This window comes from Arvicanthis niloticus, chromosome 23, assembly GCF_011762505.2.
Source record: "Arvicanthis niloticus isolate mArvNil1 chromosome 23, mArvNil1.pat.X, whole genome shotgun sequence".
In the NCBI taxonomy this organism is placed as follows: domain Eukaryota; kingdom Metazoa; phylum Chordata; class Mammalia; order Rodentia; family Muridae; genus Arvicanthis; species Arvicanthis niloticus.
The window spans coordinates 33,072,605-33,091,976 of NC_133430.1; the positions used below are offsets into that span (position 1 = coordinate 33,072,605).

The following is a 19,372-nucleotide window of genomic DNA, read 5'->3' on the forward strand; positions in this document are numbered from 1 at the left end:
TTCTCTGGGGTTCAGGCATCTACTGGGGGTCTTGGATCACATTCTCTGTGGGTCAAGGAGTTGCTTGGAGATTTGAATAAATTCAGGATCTCTGTGTGTGCATCCTTCCAGGGTGGTGATGTGTGCTTCTTGTCACTTCAGGGGTATATATTGCAGGGCTGCTCTGCCTTTAGTGGTGTTCATACTAATTAGGATTTGCTGCTGCTAGCCCGGTCTCTCTCTTACAGTGTCTCTTGTCATGGTTTCACTGATGGTCCTCTGCGGTTCTAGATGAACTTTCTTGGCCATATTAGTTCACTGTGGTGTGTGTGTGTGTGTGTGTGTGTGTGTGTGTGTGTGTGTGAGACATACCTATTCCATCACTGAAGGATCACAGGGGCATGGAGTTTCTGTACCTGTTGTCAATGCCAAGAGCTGTGTATCTCTCAACCTGCTTCCACCTCTCCCCTGCCCCTGCCAGACTTTGTAGAGTACATTGAAGAGAATGGTCCAGGTACTCCTGGCATCAATGTGGAAGGTGGACTCCATTAGTGAGTAGGGATTGGGTGTCTTTTCTGTTGAGGTGTCAGGAGTGACAGTGCCCACTGGCCCTTATACTCACTCAAAACCAGGCAGAGTGAAGGGCTCCCGCGTGAGCCCATTATAGAGAGCTACAATGCTGTGCTTGGAGCTTTACGTTCAATATTCTTCGTTTCCAACAGTCCATTGCAGCCGCCGCTAGTAACACACGGCACCTGCTAGTCCAGACTGTAGGCGCTGTAAATATAACAGATACACCACATTCTCATAGCTTAGAGTAAAAAGAATGTAGAATATCTCACTGTTAGTTTTAACAGTAACATGTTTTTGTTATGCCTGGTTAAAATGTTACTGAAATTAAAATGTACTTGTCTCATTTTATTTTTTATCATTTTTGGAGTGCTGGGGCGGAACCCCAGTTTAAACATGCTAGCTGGTTGCTAAGCATTGAGCTACACTCCCAGCTAGCCTATCTCATTCTTTTTTTTTTTTTTTTTTTTTTTTTTTTTTTTTTTTTTTTTAAAATCAGCTACTGGAAAAAGTGGCCATACAAGAATGGCTTGGTATTCCAGAAAGGTTAAGTAACTTGTGCAAACTTGCTCAATCTGGTCAGAAAGAAAGAAGGATTTGAACACAGGTCTGTGCTTTTTTTTCCCACTGAGTCCTGCCTGGCCCAGGACTCTGCCGGCCTAGACCGAATGAATAAATTGAACGAGGCAAGCCAAAAGAAAGTCATATTTGAACTTCATGACTGGGCGACCGACAGCTAATGACTCCAGGCTGTACAGTGACGCTGTGGCCATGTCACCATGCTGAAAGCCATGGAGGAAGCAGAGAGTATATGAGTTAGTCTCTGGGCTGAACAAGTGTGGGAAGCTGCCTCGTTCACAGCTCTAAGCTTTTACAGGGCTTTCCAGCTGCTGCTGAAACTTTCTGGCCACTGGACAGCAACCACATGGGGTCTGACGTCTCCCTGTATGGTCTGGACTACAGCCTCAGTCTCATCTGGGAGCTTGTTGGGAATGCAGGAGGAGCCCAATCTCTATCCCACAGACCACTGATAAGATCCCAGCTACTCCATAAACATGAAGGGGTCCAGGGCTTTGGCAGTGAGTCTCCTTTGGGTTTCTCTTATTTTAAGTTCTACCCTAGGAATGCTGATCTTAGTTCTACCACCTCCTGCATGATTCCTTGGGCGACTCATGTAACTTCTGTGATTTGGGCCTCAGTTTGTTCATCAATAAGTTGGGAATAATAACACACAGCCAAATTTGAGTGCCTAATAAAAGATAGATAAAGAAGGATATTGCAAGCAAAGTAGATGACTTTCTGAGTTTTAATACTATATATTATCTGGGAGGGGGTGAGGACAGTTCATACCCAACAGTTAATAAGTGGGCCTTTGGTAACTTTAACATAAGAAATTAATGAAATTTCTGTGAATTTGTATTATTGACCAATCAATCAACCATCAATAACCAATCAATCAAATTAGGGATTACTGTTACACTCGTGGTTTAGACTAGTGTTTTTTAAAAGTTGTGTGTGCACAGGAAGACCCCCCAGGGATCTTGCTAAAGAGCAAATTCTGGTGGGCTAGTTCTGGGATATGGGGGCTGAGCTCTTAACTTGATGGTAGTAAGCTCCTGGGTGTTGCTGGTCCGAAGACCATGCTTTCAATGGCAAGCTAGTAAAGCCCCCTCCCCTTTTCTCTCTGCTTCTAGACTTCTTTACACCACTAGCAAATACTGACAGCCCTTCAAAGCTATTCTTCCGGGTATAGCAGGTGACAGTAATTTCACTAATGATTTGTTATATTAGAAATTAAGGCAGAATTCAGCTTGTGAATGTAGCTCATGAATATACAGGTGCACATGGGAAGCCTGGTCGAATGCCATGCAGCCTCTGGAAGACCCCACTGTATACTCAGGAGGAAGTGAGAATGAAAAAGGCAGATGATCCTTTAATGATGCCAGGAGATGGCTTTCGTTAAAAACCACTCATCTTAAATTATGTGTATGTGGTTATGTGCAGATGAGTACAGGTGTCCTCAGCAGCCAGAAGAGGGCGCCAGATCCCCTGGTTGAAAGCCCACTTGTAGGTGCTGGGAACTGAACCTGGGTCCTCTGGAACAGCAGCGAGTGCTCTTAACTGCTGAGCCATATCTCTAGCCCGTAGGAGAGGTCTTATGCTCAGCCCTGGACACACTACTCGAGAGAACAGCTTTTGTAGGAGAACTGCCCTTGACTGGAGTTTCTTTGTTCTGGTTTTTTTTATTGGAGGAAACGCAATGGCTTTAAGCAAAAAAGCCAAGAAGAATTTGAAACCTCAGGGCCATTGTCCCAAATATGAGTGATCTTTGAAGAAACAGAGCACAAGAAGGGCGGGAAAGTGACAGGGAATCAGAACTGAGGAGAATAAGGACCTCACCCATGGCCTCTGCTTCCTCTCTCTCAGGTGCCTGGGTTTCCTGGTCCTTTGGGCACAGGACCCTAGAGCTCCTGAATTTATGGGTCCCTGCAGCAGGTTACCAACAGGGGGCACTGTTTTCAAGTTCCAAGTCCCTTGAATGTAGAATGGGAGTGGCCCAGGTTGGAGTTAAAATAGGCTTGGCCTAGTAATTAGTTGAATCCTCCTGAGCCTACCCACTTTGTACGGCCAGTAAGGCAGGGCCCTGTGGTATACAGTCATATTCCACATACATACACACATGCATACATACATACATACATACACACACACACACACACACACACACACACACACACACACACACACGGTATAGCATCAGTGTGTGAATGTGACATGAACATCCTCCAGGAGGGAGGATGGGTCTCTTTAGGAGAGTAAGGCCCAAAGGGTTCTGTGCCAGAGTCTAGAAACCTGCCCTTCTGTTTCCATGGGCTTTGGGACTGTGGGCAAGGCATGGACCCACCCAGAACTGGCACCAACTGACAGACAGGGATAGCAACAAGACTGGTCCAACTCACAGGCTTATGACAGGAATCATCTGAGCTAATGTATGTGGAAGAGGTTTGTGCTGTGTGCCCAGGAGAACACAGGGGTTTGTAATAAAGTATAAAATGCAATCTTCCCCCTCAGGACCCAAGACTCAAATTGAGGAGGTGTTAAGTGAGATTCATGATACAGTGAGAGGTCTGCTGGCTTCTCATTGTGTGATTACCAAACACAAGGAGAGCCTAGAGGACCCACATGGGCATGGAGGGGTTAATAACTTACTGTACTTCCTGTGGGCTTTCTGTGTAGCCCAGGTTACCTCTGTCTCCTGAATGCTGGGGTGACAGATGTACAGCACCACATCTGGCCTGCTGCTGCCCATTTTATAAATGAATAAGTTAAGGCTCAAAGGGATATCTTGTTCTGTGGCACCCAGCTGGTGCTATCGGTGGTTTGGATATGGCTTGAGTGTCTCTGAGACTTCATGTGATGAAATTTAAAGGTCAGTTGAGATGCAGAGAGGTCAGAAACCTGATGACCATTGTATTCAGAATGGGCCTTTGGAAAGTGACTAGGATTATTAGGTAAGATCAGGGTAGCTTCTCCTGAGGGCCAATGAAAAGAGACAGAAGGACTGAGAGACACACATGAGGGCTCACTGTTTCTTGTCATGTGAATGCTCTGTTGTTGTCTATGGATTTTGGTAGCAAGAAGAACATCACCAGATGAGTCCCCTACATGTTGCACCTCTAGATCCATGAGCCAAAACACACCCCCTTTCCTTATGAAAGTACCAACCTCAGGCGTTTTGTTATAGTAACGAATATCTGACTGACAGAGCTGGAATTTCAATGTAAGCCCGTCAGACTTTAAGGTAACACTATTTTTACTCTGCAAGAGGAAGATTTTTGGAGGGTGAACACTGGCAGGACTAAAATATAGATTGCCTGTGGATGGCAGCGGAGAGGCAATCCTAAAAGAAACCATAACAACAAAGATGTAGACACAGCCTGAGCCTGGGTGAGCTGGTTGGGTTGGCAGTAGGCTGCCATTGACTATAGAAGTGTGTCACGGGTTGCCATGGAAGCCTGTGAGGGAGTGCATGACCTCAAGGTCCCACTCTCATCTCTGTTGTCCATGTGGCCAGGTACTCATGCAGGATGGGTTAGCCTGGGCTGTGTAGAGCCCCAGCCGGGGGCTTTCCTGGGGAGTTTAGGATTAGCTGATGGCCTGTGAGGGAGGAAAAATAGCATTGGGATTCAGATAGAGAAGAACAGCTATGGTCAGCTCTGCCTGGTGGACAGATGTCATGATCATGCAACTGCTGAAGGAAGGTACCTGGTTCCAAGAATAGTGGTGGCCCATACAGGACTCCACCTCCTGTGGGACCGATAGAAAATCAACAAGTAAACTCACACATGTACAGTGTGGTGTCACATAACCGCAAGTTCCCCAGCTAAACATAAATCAGAGAAAAAGGAAAAAAGAAAAAAGAAAGAAAGGATGAAAGTGGACATTGGTGGGTTGGGAAGGGCTTCTTGGAGGAAGTGGCATTTGAACAGGACACATGGGATTCTGGTTGTCAAACCTACGCTTCCAGGAGATCAAGAGTTCCATTGCCTCTGAAGAATTCCATACACATCACCTCAGATGCCCCCATAGTCTTTATCTTTGTTTGCCAAATCAAGGCCTTGGGGAGTGTGGGAGCATACAGCCTCCCTGCTGGGCAGCCCAACAGCAAGGGGAGGGAGCTGGCAAGGTTGTTCTTTCTCTCTGCTGACTCCCTCAGAAACCCCTGTGCTTCTCTTCTGCCTGCCCCCTCATCTCCTGCCTTGACAAGTGGCCAGCCTTCCAGAGCCCCCCTCCAGCATTTGCTGTGGCCTCATCATTCTGCCTGACTTGCTTTTACCTGCTCCAAGGGGCTGTGACCGGCTGCCTGCTGCCTGCCGGCTGTGCATGTCAAGCAGTCTCCTGCCTCACTGAGGAGGTGTGGGGAGGGCCAGGGCCATAAGGTGACCACCCTTAGCATCCTGGGCCCAATATCTGTCAATGCCTCAGGGTGATGGCCAGTGCTCACTGAGTATTGAGTGTGTTTGGAGGAAGAGGAGGAGAGGGGGAGGAGGAAGAGGAGGAAGAAGAGGAAGAGAGAGATGAAGGGGGAGGGGGAGAGGGGAAAAGAGAAAGAAGAGAAGGAAGAGAGTGGCTTTTACTGATTATCCCTGGCAGGGATGGGGGCAGGGTGGTAGTGACAAGGAGGAGGTGGGATTTCTCCTCCTCCTCTTCCTCTTCCTGCTCCTCCTCCTCTTCTTCCTCATCTTCCTCATCATCATTTTGAAAAAGTCAAGCTGAGGAGATGACAAAAGTGACCGTCTGGCAAGGTAGAGTTGCTTGTAAAGGAGTGCGTATTTTGAGAGTGAGGAGTGAGTGCCACAGGCCGGGAGAGTAGGCCCATCTATAGCGAAGTCCCCAGTGATATATATGTGCTTGTATTTGTGAGTGTGTGCACGTGGGAAATACATCCCAGGCTTCCCCATCACGGATCCTTGGGACCACTTCTCTAGAGCAGGTTCTGGGCCTGTACCCTAGACTTCTGACCTGCCATGTTCCTCTCCCACTGACCTTTCTCTCTGTCTCTTTCCATGGCTGGGAGTTTACCACTCCTCATTAGCAATGAATAACCAGGAGAAGGCTAAGGGGCCCCCAGGAAGGCCAGCAGGGGGCTTGCAATGGCTTATACATAAGTCTTGCTGCTTTCTGGTAGCTGCTGTGGGGTGCAGAGCTGCTACTGTCCTTTCAGGCTAGTCCCAGTCACTACTGAAGTCTAGCTCCTTCTGCCCTGCCCCTTCTCCAGTCATGTGACCCACCCAGGGAGACAACCAGGGTTCTGGTGTAGGTATCAGGAAGCCAGCTCCAGGTGACCTTAAAGGTCGGGGTCTTAGTCCCTGAGGAGAAGCCTGAGGTAGACTACATACAGGAGCCCTGCCTGAAGCCCCGCCTTATTGTGAAGACCAAACATGGAGGAGGAGACTGGGCCCCTGAGGCCTTTAGGTAGGTAGGCAGTGAGGGCTCAGGAACCTGGGGTGATACAGCCATTATACTTCCTGTTCCTCCATCCCCAGTGTGCTCATCAACTGATCAGCATGCAGAGTCACCTGACATCTTGTGTCATGTTGTAGTAGAGTGTCTGTCAGTAGAGTTCACTGTCAGTGAGGCAGAGACGCTGTATGGTAGAGAGGCCCCACATTTGATAGATACGGGGGTTGGGCTAGACTTCTGTTGCTCTGTGTGGCAAGGCACTTGAGAAAGCCTCTTAAGGGAGTAAGGATTTATTTTGTCTCACAGCTTCAGAAGGGTCAGCCGTAGTTGGTTTTCTCCACGGCTGTGGGTCTGTGGGGAGGCAGAACGTCACACTGGTGAAGACTATACAGCTGCACACAGTAGTTTACTTCACTGCAACCAGGAAAAACTGAGGGACAGAAAGAAGACTTACCCAGGACAGTTATAGCCTTTAAAGACATAATCTCCCCCCACCCCCCACTGTCCCTATGTACTCCAGTTGGACTCATTTCTTAAAGTTCCCATCACCCTAACCCTACCCCCCAAATGATACCACTAGCCAGGGATTTTCATATTCAAGCAGCGGCACCACCTTTCGGCCATGCTTCCTGTTTATATCCTGGTTCTGCAGTTGGTAGATGAACGACATTGGGAAGGTTGTTTCACCTCTCTGCCGCCTCTGTCCCCTCCCGTATATAAACAGACCGCCGTTATACTTCCTCCTTGGAAACAATGAGATGAGCCAGGTGTAGTCACGTGATGTCAGGACACCGTTATCTGATTCTCTCCATCTTGGTTTCCCTGCTTGTAAAGCAGGGCTGGCTTAGGAACGAAGATACAGGTGATTCACTCAGGCCCGAAAGTGTGTGCCCCTGAGCCACGTGGAGTGGCCGCCATAGTAACGAGTGTCTCCTTACTCAATGTCTCCTCAGGCTCGTGGCTCTGCAGGCGGCAGGAGGAGGCATGATGCTGCCTCTCAGGAAGACCATGACAAACCCTACGTCTGTGACAGTAAGTATCTCCTGTACTGTCTTAGCCCAGGCTTTCTGTGCCACTTTGACAGTCACCCACCAGCTCTGGGCCTCACCGGGCTTTCCCACCTCCAGCTCAGTGTGGTTATATTCCTTCCTGCCGTGGAGTAGTCTGGTAGGGGAGCCCACCTCTCAGACTGCACTCCTGGGTGTCAGCTCTCCCCCTGGCTTTCTAGTTCTCTCTCTCTCTCTCTCTCTCTCTCTCTCTCTCTCTCTCTCTCTCTCTTTCTCTCTCTCTCTCCTTCTCTCTCTGTCTCTGTCTCTCTCTGTCTCTCTGTCTCTCTGTCTCTCTCTGTCTCTCTCTCTCTCTCTCTCTCTCTCTCTCCTGTCTTAGGCAGGGCTGGTTATAAATCTTTCTACAATGGTGGCTTGCTTTGAACAAATGGCCCTTAAGCCATCTCCACCATTCCTTCCCTGACTCAGAAACAACTTTTGGAAGAATGGTTGCCTGGCTCCTGGGTTGGAGGCCGAGGATGGACCAAGGGCGGAGGCCAAGGGAGGGGCAGGGGGAAGAACTGTGCTCACTGAAGGACAGTAGTTTTCTTTTCTCTCATATGCCAAGGTGTGGAGTGGTGGGCCCCATAGCCTTGCCATGTTATCCGTTAATCTCCTGGGCACTTCCTGCTCACTCCATGGCAGGGCTACCCATCTATATCACATGCCCGGGGCTGAGGCAGGGGGTCTTCCTTTCCCTTCTCATCTGCTCTCAAAACCTAGAGATCAGCCACAGGGTCCAGGTTGCTCTGAGAATGGCAGAAAGCTAGACAAGGCAGGATCTGGCGTGGTGGTCCCTCTGGGTGCTCATCTATCCTGTTAGGTCCTGCAGCCTCTGCGGAGGCAAAGAGAGCCAGGGGATAGGACATAAGGGACACCGTGGGCGGTACCTTTCCCTACTTTTTCACTGGCCTCTTGAGTTCAAAATGGTGTCCTGAGCCCTGTGGGGTGATGTCTGGTGGGACATTTGCTGGAGCTCAAACTCCCTGACCCTCATGCTTCATATGCCATGTAGACGACATTCCTGAGTCTTCTGCAGGTCTCATCATCCTCAGGGAACTATGTTCCAGGAAGAGAAGGAAGCAGGGCGTGGGGGTCGGGCGCACTTCCTGCGTCTTGACAGGACGTACCTGCTTTTAGTCTGGGCCTTACTTCCCGGATGCCACTTAGTTGTGTCCTGATACGTAAACAGTCCAAGTGTGCTTGTCCTTGGGATACTGGTTCTGGGCAGTGGGTAGGATTTCCAGCTGTGTGTGACACCCCATTAAGAGAGCCAACAGCTGCTTCGGAGCTGAGACATAACAATTCCATTCCTCTTTTGAAAGCTGTGGTTCCCTGTTATGTGACTTTCTGCTGTTCTAGACAGTGGGCTTAGCTTTTCACTCTATTTCTGTAACTTCAAAAGCGTTATACTGATTGATGACTAAGTGCATGTCTGTGAGCGGGGTTGCTGCATGCAGTGGCTTGTGTGGAGGGTGGAGGACAACTTGTAGGAGCTGGTTCTCTCCTTCCGCCTATGGGTTCCGGGGATTGAACTCAGGTCATCGGGCTTGATAGCAAGTGTGCTGAGCCATCTCACTGGTCCTATTTCTAGAACTTTCTTGGAATTCTGAGGTGTAATAGTCTAGATTTCCAGACATACTCTTGATGTTCCTTTTTCTTGTTTCAACTTCCTGTTTCTTCCTTCTTTCCTCTTTCTGTGACAGCTAAGTCTAGCAGGATTATCTCTATGAAGTGTCCTTTCTGCGTGCCCTCTTGCCTGGCTCCTGGTCCTCCTCCTGCACAGAGCCTTTGTAAGCCAAGCCCTTCCTCCTAGCTCCTGTTCTGAGCCTCCAGCAGACCCTGTCCTCCAAACCTCCCAGCTTTGTTTATGGGCTCTAGGTGTCCTTTGCTGCTTTCTGCTCCCCTCCCCATAGGGTGACTCCTCCCACCCCCATTTCCCCTGCAGAGTTTGGGGGGGACTCATCACAGGGCAATGCAGGCTTTCCCCGAAGTCCCAGCAGCGATTCCCTTGACCCTGCTCATACATGTACTGCCTCCCTCTTCCTCCCTCTGAAAAGCAAGGTCCACCGCAGTTTGCCCTTCTTCATTCTGGCTCTCTCAGGACATTGCATGACAGCTTGGTGATTAATAGACTTTATTTTTATCTGGTGCCCTTCAGACATGGGATCCCTAGGGGTAGAAGTGACCTTTGGAGAGGTCATGAAGCCCACCCCCCCACCCCTGAGGTGGACAAGGAATGCTTTTAATAATCTCTAATGCATCCTAACTAGAGAGGTGTCCTGTCGCCCTTCCTCAGCATCCCGAGGGATGTCCTTACCACAGCTGCCCTTTCTCCACGATTCCAGCTGTGCTTCCCTTTCTCTATGATTCCAGCTGTGCTCCCCATGATTATTTTTCCTTGGTGGGAGCTGGAACTGCTCTCGCCTCCACATCCCTGTCTTTTCTGTCTCCTCCCCCAATAAAATGCACACTCAGCATTTTGGCCTAGCATCCCCTGTATTCTTGGGTGAATTAGGGTCTTACCCCATAATCTTGGCGTTATCCTGTTCCCAAATTCCCTCTGGGTCTACATTTAAGCACGTCTACTGGAAGTATCATCAAGACCAAGTAGCTCAAAGAACAGCAGGCACCTGCTTGTTTGATTCGTACATCAGCTTTTGGCACAAGTCCCATTTTCTGAGCACACACAACCGCTCTGGGCACTAACCACTGCCCAGCCGGTTCCTGTCTGCCCAGTGCCAGGGTCTCTCCAGGTGTAGAATCTGTCCTCCCGAGGCATTTGATTATCTTCCTTTCCATAAATCACTCTGCATTTGGCCCCATTGAGTCTCAATAAACAGATACAATAATGTGTGACTTCAATATACAAGATTCAATAAAGGCAAATTTAAAGACATTGCCCAGTAGTTAAATCCCATTCTCCACAGACTTGCAACCTCTGCCATTTTTGTGTCTGAGGTTTGATTTGCATAATTCCTACTCTGTCTTTGGAGTTATTTATGAAAATATTAGGTCACCTTGGACCCCAAAAACCTCTCTCCAGGTTTATGGGGTTGGTAATAGCCATTTTTTTTTTTCAGGTGCAGTTGTATTTAACCCTTCCTGGTATGTGTTTCTGAATATAGTTACATCTTGTGGTGGTCCAGGTGTCCTTTTCACAACAGGTGGCTGAGATATTATTTTAGTGGATAGCTTCAGGTGACAGAGGTTTACTTTTTGCCTTTTGCTCAGCTATTGAATTTATTTCATCTCAGAAATATTAAATCATCTAAATGTAATTTATTTTCCCACCCCATCTAGGCTTTGCACATGAATACTTCATTTTTCTACCAAGTAACTGATCTCTCTTAATTATCTTGAAATTTGACTGAGTTGAAGGCCTAAAGTTCTGTTTCTTCACTGTCTTTTGTCTCAGGAAAGTGGTCATTACCTTAAAACAAAGCAACAGAAATGGACTTTGTCGGGGAGCCTGTTAGTGTTTTTGGATCTTCACCATTGGTGCAAAAAGAACCTAGGCACTCATGAAAATGCACTCCTGCAAATTCCAGGGTCTTTTCCCAGACTTCCTCCATCAGAACCTCAAGGGCCAAGCCTGGAGCCTGTATGTTCCTACCACTTCCAGGGGCATTCATAAGTATGATGATGTTTGAGGGTGTCAGGTTCTCCTCATTCCAACCTGAGGGCTATTACCTTGACCATCCAGCCCTTCTAATGTTCCCTGCCTGGATATCCCTGTCTCTTTGTGTGTCTGTGTTAGTGTGTGCCTACTATGCACAGAGTAGTGTGTCTGGCATTTTGTATAGACTGTCTACACAAACCTCACAGTGTCTGTGTCTCTCTGTCTGTCTCTGTCTCTGTCTCTGTCTCTCTCTCTCTCTCTCTCTCTCTCAGATATATATGTATGTGTTTTGTGTGATCATGGGTGTACACTCATGCCAGAGGAGGATATCCAATATTTTTTTTTTTCTGGCAGGGTCTACCTCCCACTGAATCTAGAGCTAGGCTGGCGGCTGGCAACCTTCTTGTCTAAAAAATATTTTTAAAATTTCCTTCCAGCTCTTGCTCCTGGAAATGATGACTCTGAGACTAATTATTTATTAATAAATGCCTAGGCCATAAGCTTCAGCTTGTTCTCTGACTTACTCTTAGTTTATTATCCCTTTTATTCTATTCTGACTTCATCTACCTCCTGGTTGGTTACCTCTCCTTCAGTCCTGGTCTCTTTCTTCCTCTGCGTCTTCCTTAGTGACTTGCTTGAATCTCTTGTCCTCTATTTTTCAGAATTCTCTCTATCCCTGCTAGATGTCCCACCTCCTCTTTTCTGCCTCAGCTCATTGGCCATAAGTGTTTTTTTTTTTTAATTTTAATTTTTTTATTGACAGATGATGCTTACAAGCGACTCTCTCTACATTCTTGTTTTCAACCCTGTACAGTGCTGGGGTCTCAGCTGCTCATCCTGCCACAGTATTTTACATGGGTTTTGGGATCAGGACTCGGCTCCTTATGGTTGTGCAGTGCTTACCTACTAAGCCATCTCTCCAGCCATGGCTAGAAGTCACATGACCCCAGGATTCTGTAGGCGGTCCACCGCTGGCTTGCCTCACTGTTTTACATGGCTTCCTTCAAATCTTTCCTTGGTAGTTCTTTCAGTAATGATAAAGCTTAGCCATCCAGTCTAAACATGACAGCCCTGCACCCGGTTTTAATTTACTCAGGAGCATGAAGCCCTAATGGTACCATTACCCATGTTCTAGCTGGGGTGTTAAGTGGGGACAGACATGAAAGGAATCCTTGGGTGTTGGCTCCTGGGATGTGTTCAGTGTCATTACCAGAGCTGCCCAACCTTGTCCTAAGTGCCTCCAGCTCTGAGTTGCTCAGAAGCACCCTTGTCATCAGGGCAGACTCCCAAGGAGAGACCTACTTCCATGTTTTCTTTGCTGAAGGAACATGATAGAGAAGAAGATGGTGACACTGGGGTGGTGATTGAGAAACTCAGACTCTATGTAGTAGGCATTCCGGGAGAACAAGAGAGCTCCCATTTTTTGCTGGACACAGGGAAGTTTTCTTCTGAGTTATAGTAGCAATCCTATTAGTGTGTATCTACTGTGCGCAGAGTGGTGTGTCTGGCACTTTGTACAGACTGTCTACACAAACCCCCACAGTAAGCTTGAGCCACAGGACAGCTGGGCTCACTTTTCTGTGAAAAAAACAGGGCTCAGAGAGGTGAAGGGACTTCCCCAGGTCCCACAGCTGGTTGATCATAACACCAAGATATGAACCCCATGACTCTAGAAATGGTACAGCCTAGGTCTGCTTCAGCACATTCTCCTACTGTGTAGCTCTCCTAAGAGCTGAGGGAAAAATTGTTTTCCAAATCAGTTAATAAACGTGCATTCTTTATTTATGAGGCGGTACCCTGTGTGCTACACTAATGGGTTGCTTCTAGTATCAGATTGGCAAGCTGGAGTCAGGTAGTAACTGTAATTGAATGGATTACATGATTTCTAGGCTTTTACATTTCAATCTATTAAAATCACAGCCCACTAGGGCATTAGCGTAGGCTAGTGACACATCTGAGTGTGACCCGCCTCTGAGTCACGCGTGGTGTTGACACATCAAGAAGTTCCAGTCAGCCCCAATTCTGTCAGTAGGATCTCTGTTCCCCAGTATCCTTGCCCTGCAGATAATGGCTGTGACTTTTTAATGACCATGCTACAGGGTGAGTTCTCTCTTGGAACTCTAGCTGGAGGGATCTATTACCTAGTTTTTCCTCCTTACTGTGAGAAAAATACGGAACTGAAGCTTCTCAGGGGGCTTCAGCCTATTTTGGCTCCTGATTTGAAAATGTGCAGCGAGGCCATCTTGTCAGGTTCACGTTGTCTTGCTAATATGGCACTGTGCACAGGAGCCTGCTTGCTTGTAGGACATTTTAGCAGTTCAGGGAACAGAGGGCGTGGGTGGAAACAGGACTGAGCTATAATTTATCCCATCTGCTGCCCCACTGACCCACTTTATTGTAAAGGGTCTACATTTTCCCCCAGCGGTGCCACTAGCTTGGGGGCCAAGCGTTCAGTGAACCCAGGGTTGGGTGGAGTGAGCTTTTCTCATTCAAACCATAATGGGGTGCAACCGTGTCCAATAGGGGCCATGTCAGAGTAAAGTCTGGGCCCTCTTCCTGTTCTGAAAATCTGCTTTCTGCCATGTTTATTCCAGAGTGAGAAGGGGAGAGAGGGTGAAGTGGGTCTCAGGTTAGATCTGCTTGCTAGTGGCTCTGACATGTCCTCTTTGTGGTCTCTCAGAGCTCCAGGCCTCCCTCATCAGTACCCAGCCCTGCACTGTGGGCTTTCTTCTTCCCATACAGAAGCTTCAGAGTGAGGCTATCTGCCCAGACCAGATGTCTCAGAACAGAAAGGAGGAGTGCATTGTGGGAGATCAGGGGATTATACCATGAGTTGGAGGAGCTGTGGGTGGATGACTGTGGGGTGGATAGCCATGGAGGTCCTGGGAAATCTGCTTTCTCCTCAGCCCCCTTCAGATCAACCTGCCTTCACTCAAACCCGAGTGTGGCAGGTAGATTTAGATAACTATTTCTATCTTAGGAAAATTTTCTTTGGAGGGCACAGAGGCCGGCATTCTCTGAGGCTCATGTGTTTTGTGCTTCAAACCGTGGCAGGGAAGAAAAAAAAAAAAGCCAATAACTTGGCCTTCGGGCTTGCTGCCTTGTGCAGTGGCTGGCCCATCACTCAGTTGTCTCTGGCTGTTATCTTGCAGATCCTTGGCTCTGTGTTTGTGAGGGAGTGGCAGAGGAGGCTCAGTGCCCCAGAAACTTGATTTGTGGAGCAGGGCCTGTGGGCGGGATTGATCACTGGAGATAGCCTGCATTTGTCCTCACAGAGCTGGGCCTGTTTAAATATGTAAATGTCAGTGTATCACAGACTCAGGTGGCAGTGTCCCTGCAGGGCTGACCAACAGTCCCTTCAGGGCTGGCAGGAGGGGTGTTGGGAAGCCTCTCTGATGCACATCCTCGACCTGCTTGCCTCTGTTTCCTATCCCTGCTGCCTTCCCCTGTTCTCCCTGTCCTCAGAGGTCCTCGCTGTACCCATTCTGTCCTCCAGGCATGCCACCATAGCCACCTGTGCCCTCCAAGATGACTTTCTCCCTCACAGGAACCTTTCCAGCCACGATGCTAAGGGGTCCTTTTCATTTTTGAATGTATTTTTTCCTCCATGGAACTAGTATTTAATCTGGGAAAGCAGAGCTGTGGGAAAGTCAGAAGGGGGGAAGTAAATCGTCTGTTATCTTAGTCCTCAGAGGGAGCTCAGTTTGTGTAGGCTTGGCTGGGATTTCAGCCAATTTCAGGGCTGCATACTATTCCATAATGTGGGCATGCCACAGCTTGATGGTTGGTCTGGGTGTGCAGTCAGATCAGCTTGTTAGAAGCTCAGTTTAAGATTTCTACCATTAACAACACTGGAGCTATTTCTTCACACGGTTTTGTCTTCTTTCTTAGCATATATTAAATATACACAATGTTTTCATTATGGCACCTTTGTAAGTGAATATAATGCATTTGCACTGTCCTCATCTCCCATCGCCCTTTCTCGCCCCCCTTCTAACTCCCACTGATCCATTTTCTCTTTCCAACTAGCCCCCGTCTCCTTCTATTATTCATTTTTATTTATATTTGGTAACCCGATGAAGAGTTTAATTAGGGTTGCCTATATGACCTCTTGGTAAGGGGATCACTTACAGGAACATAGGCATCTTCCAGTGGCTATACCCCTGAAGAACCTGTCTCCTCCTTTCCCGTTAGCTGCTCCTTAGGAGGGGTGCACTCCCATGAGCCCCTCTTCTACCCAGGACGAAATGTTAATGAGCCCTTTTTTTTTTTTTGTACAATGTTTTATTATTTCCTGGAAGCAGAACTGTGAGGTCATAGAGCCTGGTGCTAGTCACAGTAGGGACATGGCCTGTGCCAGGTGAGTGAGCTGGGGAAGGATACTGCCCTGAGAGCCAAGCTGTGGCTCTGCCATTTGCTGTCTGGGACTCGGAGGAGATGACTTGTTCTGGGCATCGTGTCCTCTGTGCGCAGCAGGAAGGGCACCTGACTGGGCAGGCCAACTGTGATGACTTAGATAAAAGGTTTGCATATGATATGGTTGAAGAAACATTCTTCTACCTTAGCTATTCCCTTCTTCTAAGTGTGCCTGGAGAGATCAGGCTTATCATATGAGGAAGAAGATATATCTCTCTCTCTCTCTCTCTCTCTCTCTCTCTCTCTCTCTCTCTCTCTCTCTCTGTGTGTGTGTGTGTGTGTGTGTGTGTGTTTTAGGGGGTGATCAGAGGTTACACCTCAAGGCCAGTCAGATTTAAATGAGCACAGAACAAATAGATTCCTGTCTCCAGGGTTATAGAAGAGTTTCTGTAGAGGCGTGTAGAGAAGTCAGAATAGCAATGGTTCCTGGTTATGGGTCTGGAATGTTCTATGAGTTTTCTCTATGTGAGCTATTTCAATCTCACAGAAGGGTCATGAGATAGAAACTACGGTCATCTCCATCTTCTAGATGAGGGCTGGGGAGAAGAGGGGTTAATAACTCTCCCAGGGTCATGCAGGGAGTAAGCGAGAGGTAGAAGTTGATTGCAGCTATGAATCTCCTCCCACCCGTTCCATCCCCAGTCAGATGCGATGCACTCCATGTGGACCTTGAGCGTGCTCCACAGAGCTCCCCCTCATACTGTGTGGTCACAGTCTGCTATCTGTCTGTCTTCTCAGGCTACACAGTATACCATCTCTGGCAAGGACCATGTCCTAGGTCATCAGTACCAAATCTTTAGCCCAGGGCTAGCCCAAACCCTGATGACTGGCTGGAGAAGGGAGCATGCCAGGACAGGAGGCAGCTCACCTTGTGCAGAGCAGAGTGTGTGGCAGGTGTCTATGGCAGGAGGGCTGACGGGAACCAGGCTGGGCTCGTCTGAAGGGTGACTGCACTGTCAAACTGGGGACATGTTTAGAAAAGTTAATCTATAGGATGATTCTGATGAGGTGCCTGGAGCCCAGGCACAGAGCGGCTTTTCCAGTCACATAGGAAATGAGAAGCCTGGACAGTACTGAGAGCAGGAACTAATGAACTGGGCAAACAAGGCAGGCCTCGTGACAGGAAACCCACAGGAATGTTCTCACTTTGCTTCCCACTTGGGCAACTGGGCAGGGGCTTTCCTCCACTCCTAGATGGTACTGCAGAGAGGACAAAGAGGGACACTGGCCAGGTGTGTAGAGCTCCAAACATCTATCAGCCAGCCTGGTAGTGCACGGTTCTTCTGACAAAATGGTGTTCATGAGGCCCTGCAGACTGGGTTCCGCTCTGAAGAAGTGAACAGGCGAGAACACGATGACATCATGCTTATGAAGGTCCCCACAGGAGAAAAGTAGGGCAGGGCACGGACCTCAACTGCCCTTCTTAACTCTGCATCCTCCTGCATCTGCTTCTTCCTGGCAAATTGCCAGATGCGGAATGAAGGCCCCTGGGAAAAGCAAGCTATGGAGGTCAGCCCCAGGCACTGGGAGAGCTGGAGACAGGAGTGACAAGCAGAAAACACATGGCAGCTGTATTCTGCAAAGGCAGACAGACAGACCTGGGTTTGAATCCTGGCTTTGCCAATTTGGGGAGTCATTTATCCGTTCCCATCCTTGGGTTCCTCACCTGCAAAACAGGATCCACGTCTTGTCACTGGAAGGATTGGAGGCTGCCTGTCTGACTGTAGTTATGATGCCCTCCAGCCAGCAGCAGATGCTGGGTGCTGTGATTTGTGTCCTAGCTGAAGGAGGTGAGCTGTAGAGGGAAGGGGGCTGTGTGTCTGTGCCATGGGCAGACGCTGGGAATGCGATGCGCCTTGTGGCTCCCAAGGCCTCGGCTTTGTCTCTTGGACACTCATCCTGTAATTGCTTTCAGTCGTTGCTTTCAGTCTCTGGGAACTACTGGCTCAGATACCCACTGCGTGCTCCAAGTTGGGCTGATGAAAATGTGCCAGAGTCATTAAGTTATCAGTAGGGAAGGCAGCCGCTTCTCCCCGGCAGGAAGGATTCTGCTGTCTGCTGTAGCTGGCTTTGTTCATAGAAACTGCCAGCCACCCCCCCCCAACCCCCTCCACCCAGCCCCAGATGATGATTGGAATAGGGTAGGGGGATAGGGGACATGCTGTCCCTGCTCTGGGACAACACTGATGGCATTTGTAACTCTAGCCTGGAGGTCCCATGTGGAGAACCCAGCTCTGGACCAGGAATGTGGGCAAAGCTATTTCTGCAGCTTGACAGATGGATCTGCCCCAGGGGGAAGGAGAGAGAGGGAGGCAAGCTGGACTTCCCTTGTCACAGTCATTGCTCTTCACATGTGCTGCGCCAGGGACACAAAATCCAGGTGCTTGCTTGCCAAGGTGAAAAGAAGGACCTTAGGCTGTGCGCAGATGGGGCTGACTGGTCCCAGGGGTGATGGCTGCAGAGGTACATGACGTAGAGGAGTGGGCCCCGGGGAAGGAGACTATAGAGGGAAGCTGGGGGTTCAGCCCTCTCTGCATGCTTCAGCAGTCTTGGGGCTTAGTCTGATTCCCTGCGACAGCTCCTTCCAGAGCAGGATTGCCGACTTGATGAGAGGGGAGCAGATGGCGACAATACTTTATTTTCAGAATGTTATTTTTCTCCTTACCTTCTTTCCCACCCTACACCATTACCCCACACTTCAGAAGAGAAACAGCCAGCTCCCTCCCTGTTGGGGTTTATTGTCTTTGCTGAACCCCTCTGATGGCAGTGGGGGATGATGACAGCTGATGGTGACTGAGACTTACCATGGATCCACTTTTACATGTTTCTCCTTGTGGTGAGGTGGGTGTGCTGTCGCAGTGAGCCCATTCCAGAGAGGGTATGCAGGTGCAGAGAGGCTTAGCAGCTTACTGAGATCATGCAGTCAGCATTTTCAGGCAGAGTTTGAACCCACCCAGTTCAGATGCGGACTATTCAGATGCCGGTGCCATTCCCCCTTCTCCAATGACAAAACTACCCAAGGCCAGCACAGCTGATCACACTGGCGCGATGACCAGTGAACCGCCCTAGGCAGACTTCCAGGAATCCACTCAGCCGCTTGGGGCTTAGGTTCATCCTGGTGGATTTAAAGCTTTCAACTGGAGTAACATATTCCCACATCTCCACTCCAAGATTTCCAGGGCAGGATAAGATCCAGAGGGACTGGAGAGAGAGAGAGAGAGAGAGAGAGAGAGAGAGAGAGAGAGAGAGAGAGAGAGAGGAAGAGGAAAAAGAAGAGGGGAGAGAGGGGAGAGAGGGGAGAGAGGGGAGAGAGGAGAGGAGAGAGAGGTCAGTTGATAAACTGTTGCCTCTGCAAATATAAGGACCTGAGTTTGGTTCTTGGAACCCATGTAAAAAGCTAGGTGTGATAGTGTGATAGTGTGTGCTTAAAATCTGAGTACTGGAGATATATAGGATATATAGACAGGTGTTCTTGGGGCTCATTGGCCAGCTACTCTACCTTATAGTGAGCTCCAGGACATAGAGAACATTCACTAAGCATGCACACATGCATGCACGCACGCTTGCATGCACGCACATGAAGTATTTCAAGTTGGTAGCCACAGAACTCGAAACCCAGTTTGAAGCTCTATCTGATTGTCCAGATCAATTGCCTGTGAAGCTGGCCCTTAGTGTTTGGAGTGACTGGAATGTAGGATTAAACACAGGAGGTCCGTGTCCTCTCTAGCTTGCCTATGGCCGTCAACACAGGATTTCTAAAGTCGTCCCATCAAAA

General features: G+C 48.7%; 1 protein-coding gene across 7 annotated transcripts in view; it reads left to right on the forward strand.

Annotated features, from left to right (window-relative positions):
- Dpf3 (double PHD fingers 3) overlaps positions 1-19,372 on the forward strand; it is a 270,465-nt gene that overhangs the window by 161,643 nt on the left and 89,450 nt on the right. For all 7 annotated transcript variants that reach the window (XM_076921762.1, XM_076921768.1, XM_076921767.1 and 4 more), the window contains exon 6: positions 7,467-7,545. In XM_076921762.1, coding sequence (XP_076777877.1) covers positions 7,467-7,545 — 79 coding nt within the window. The remainder of the gene's footprint in view (positions 1-7,466; positions 7,546-19,372) is intronic.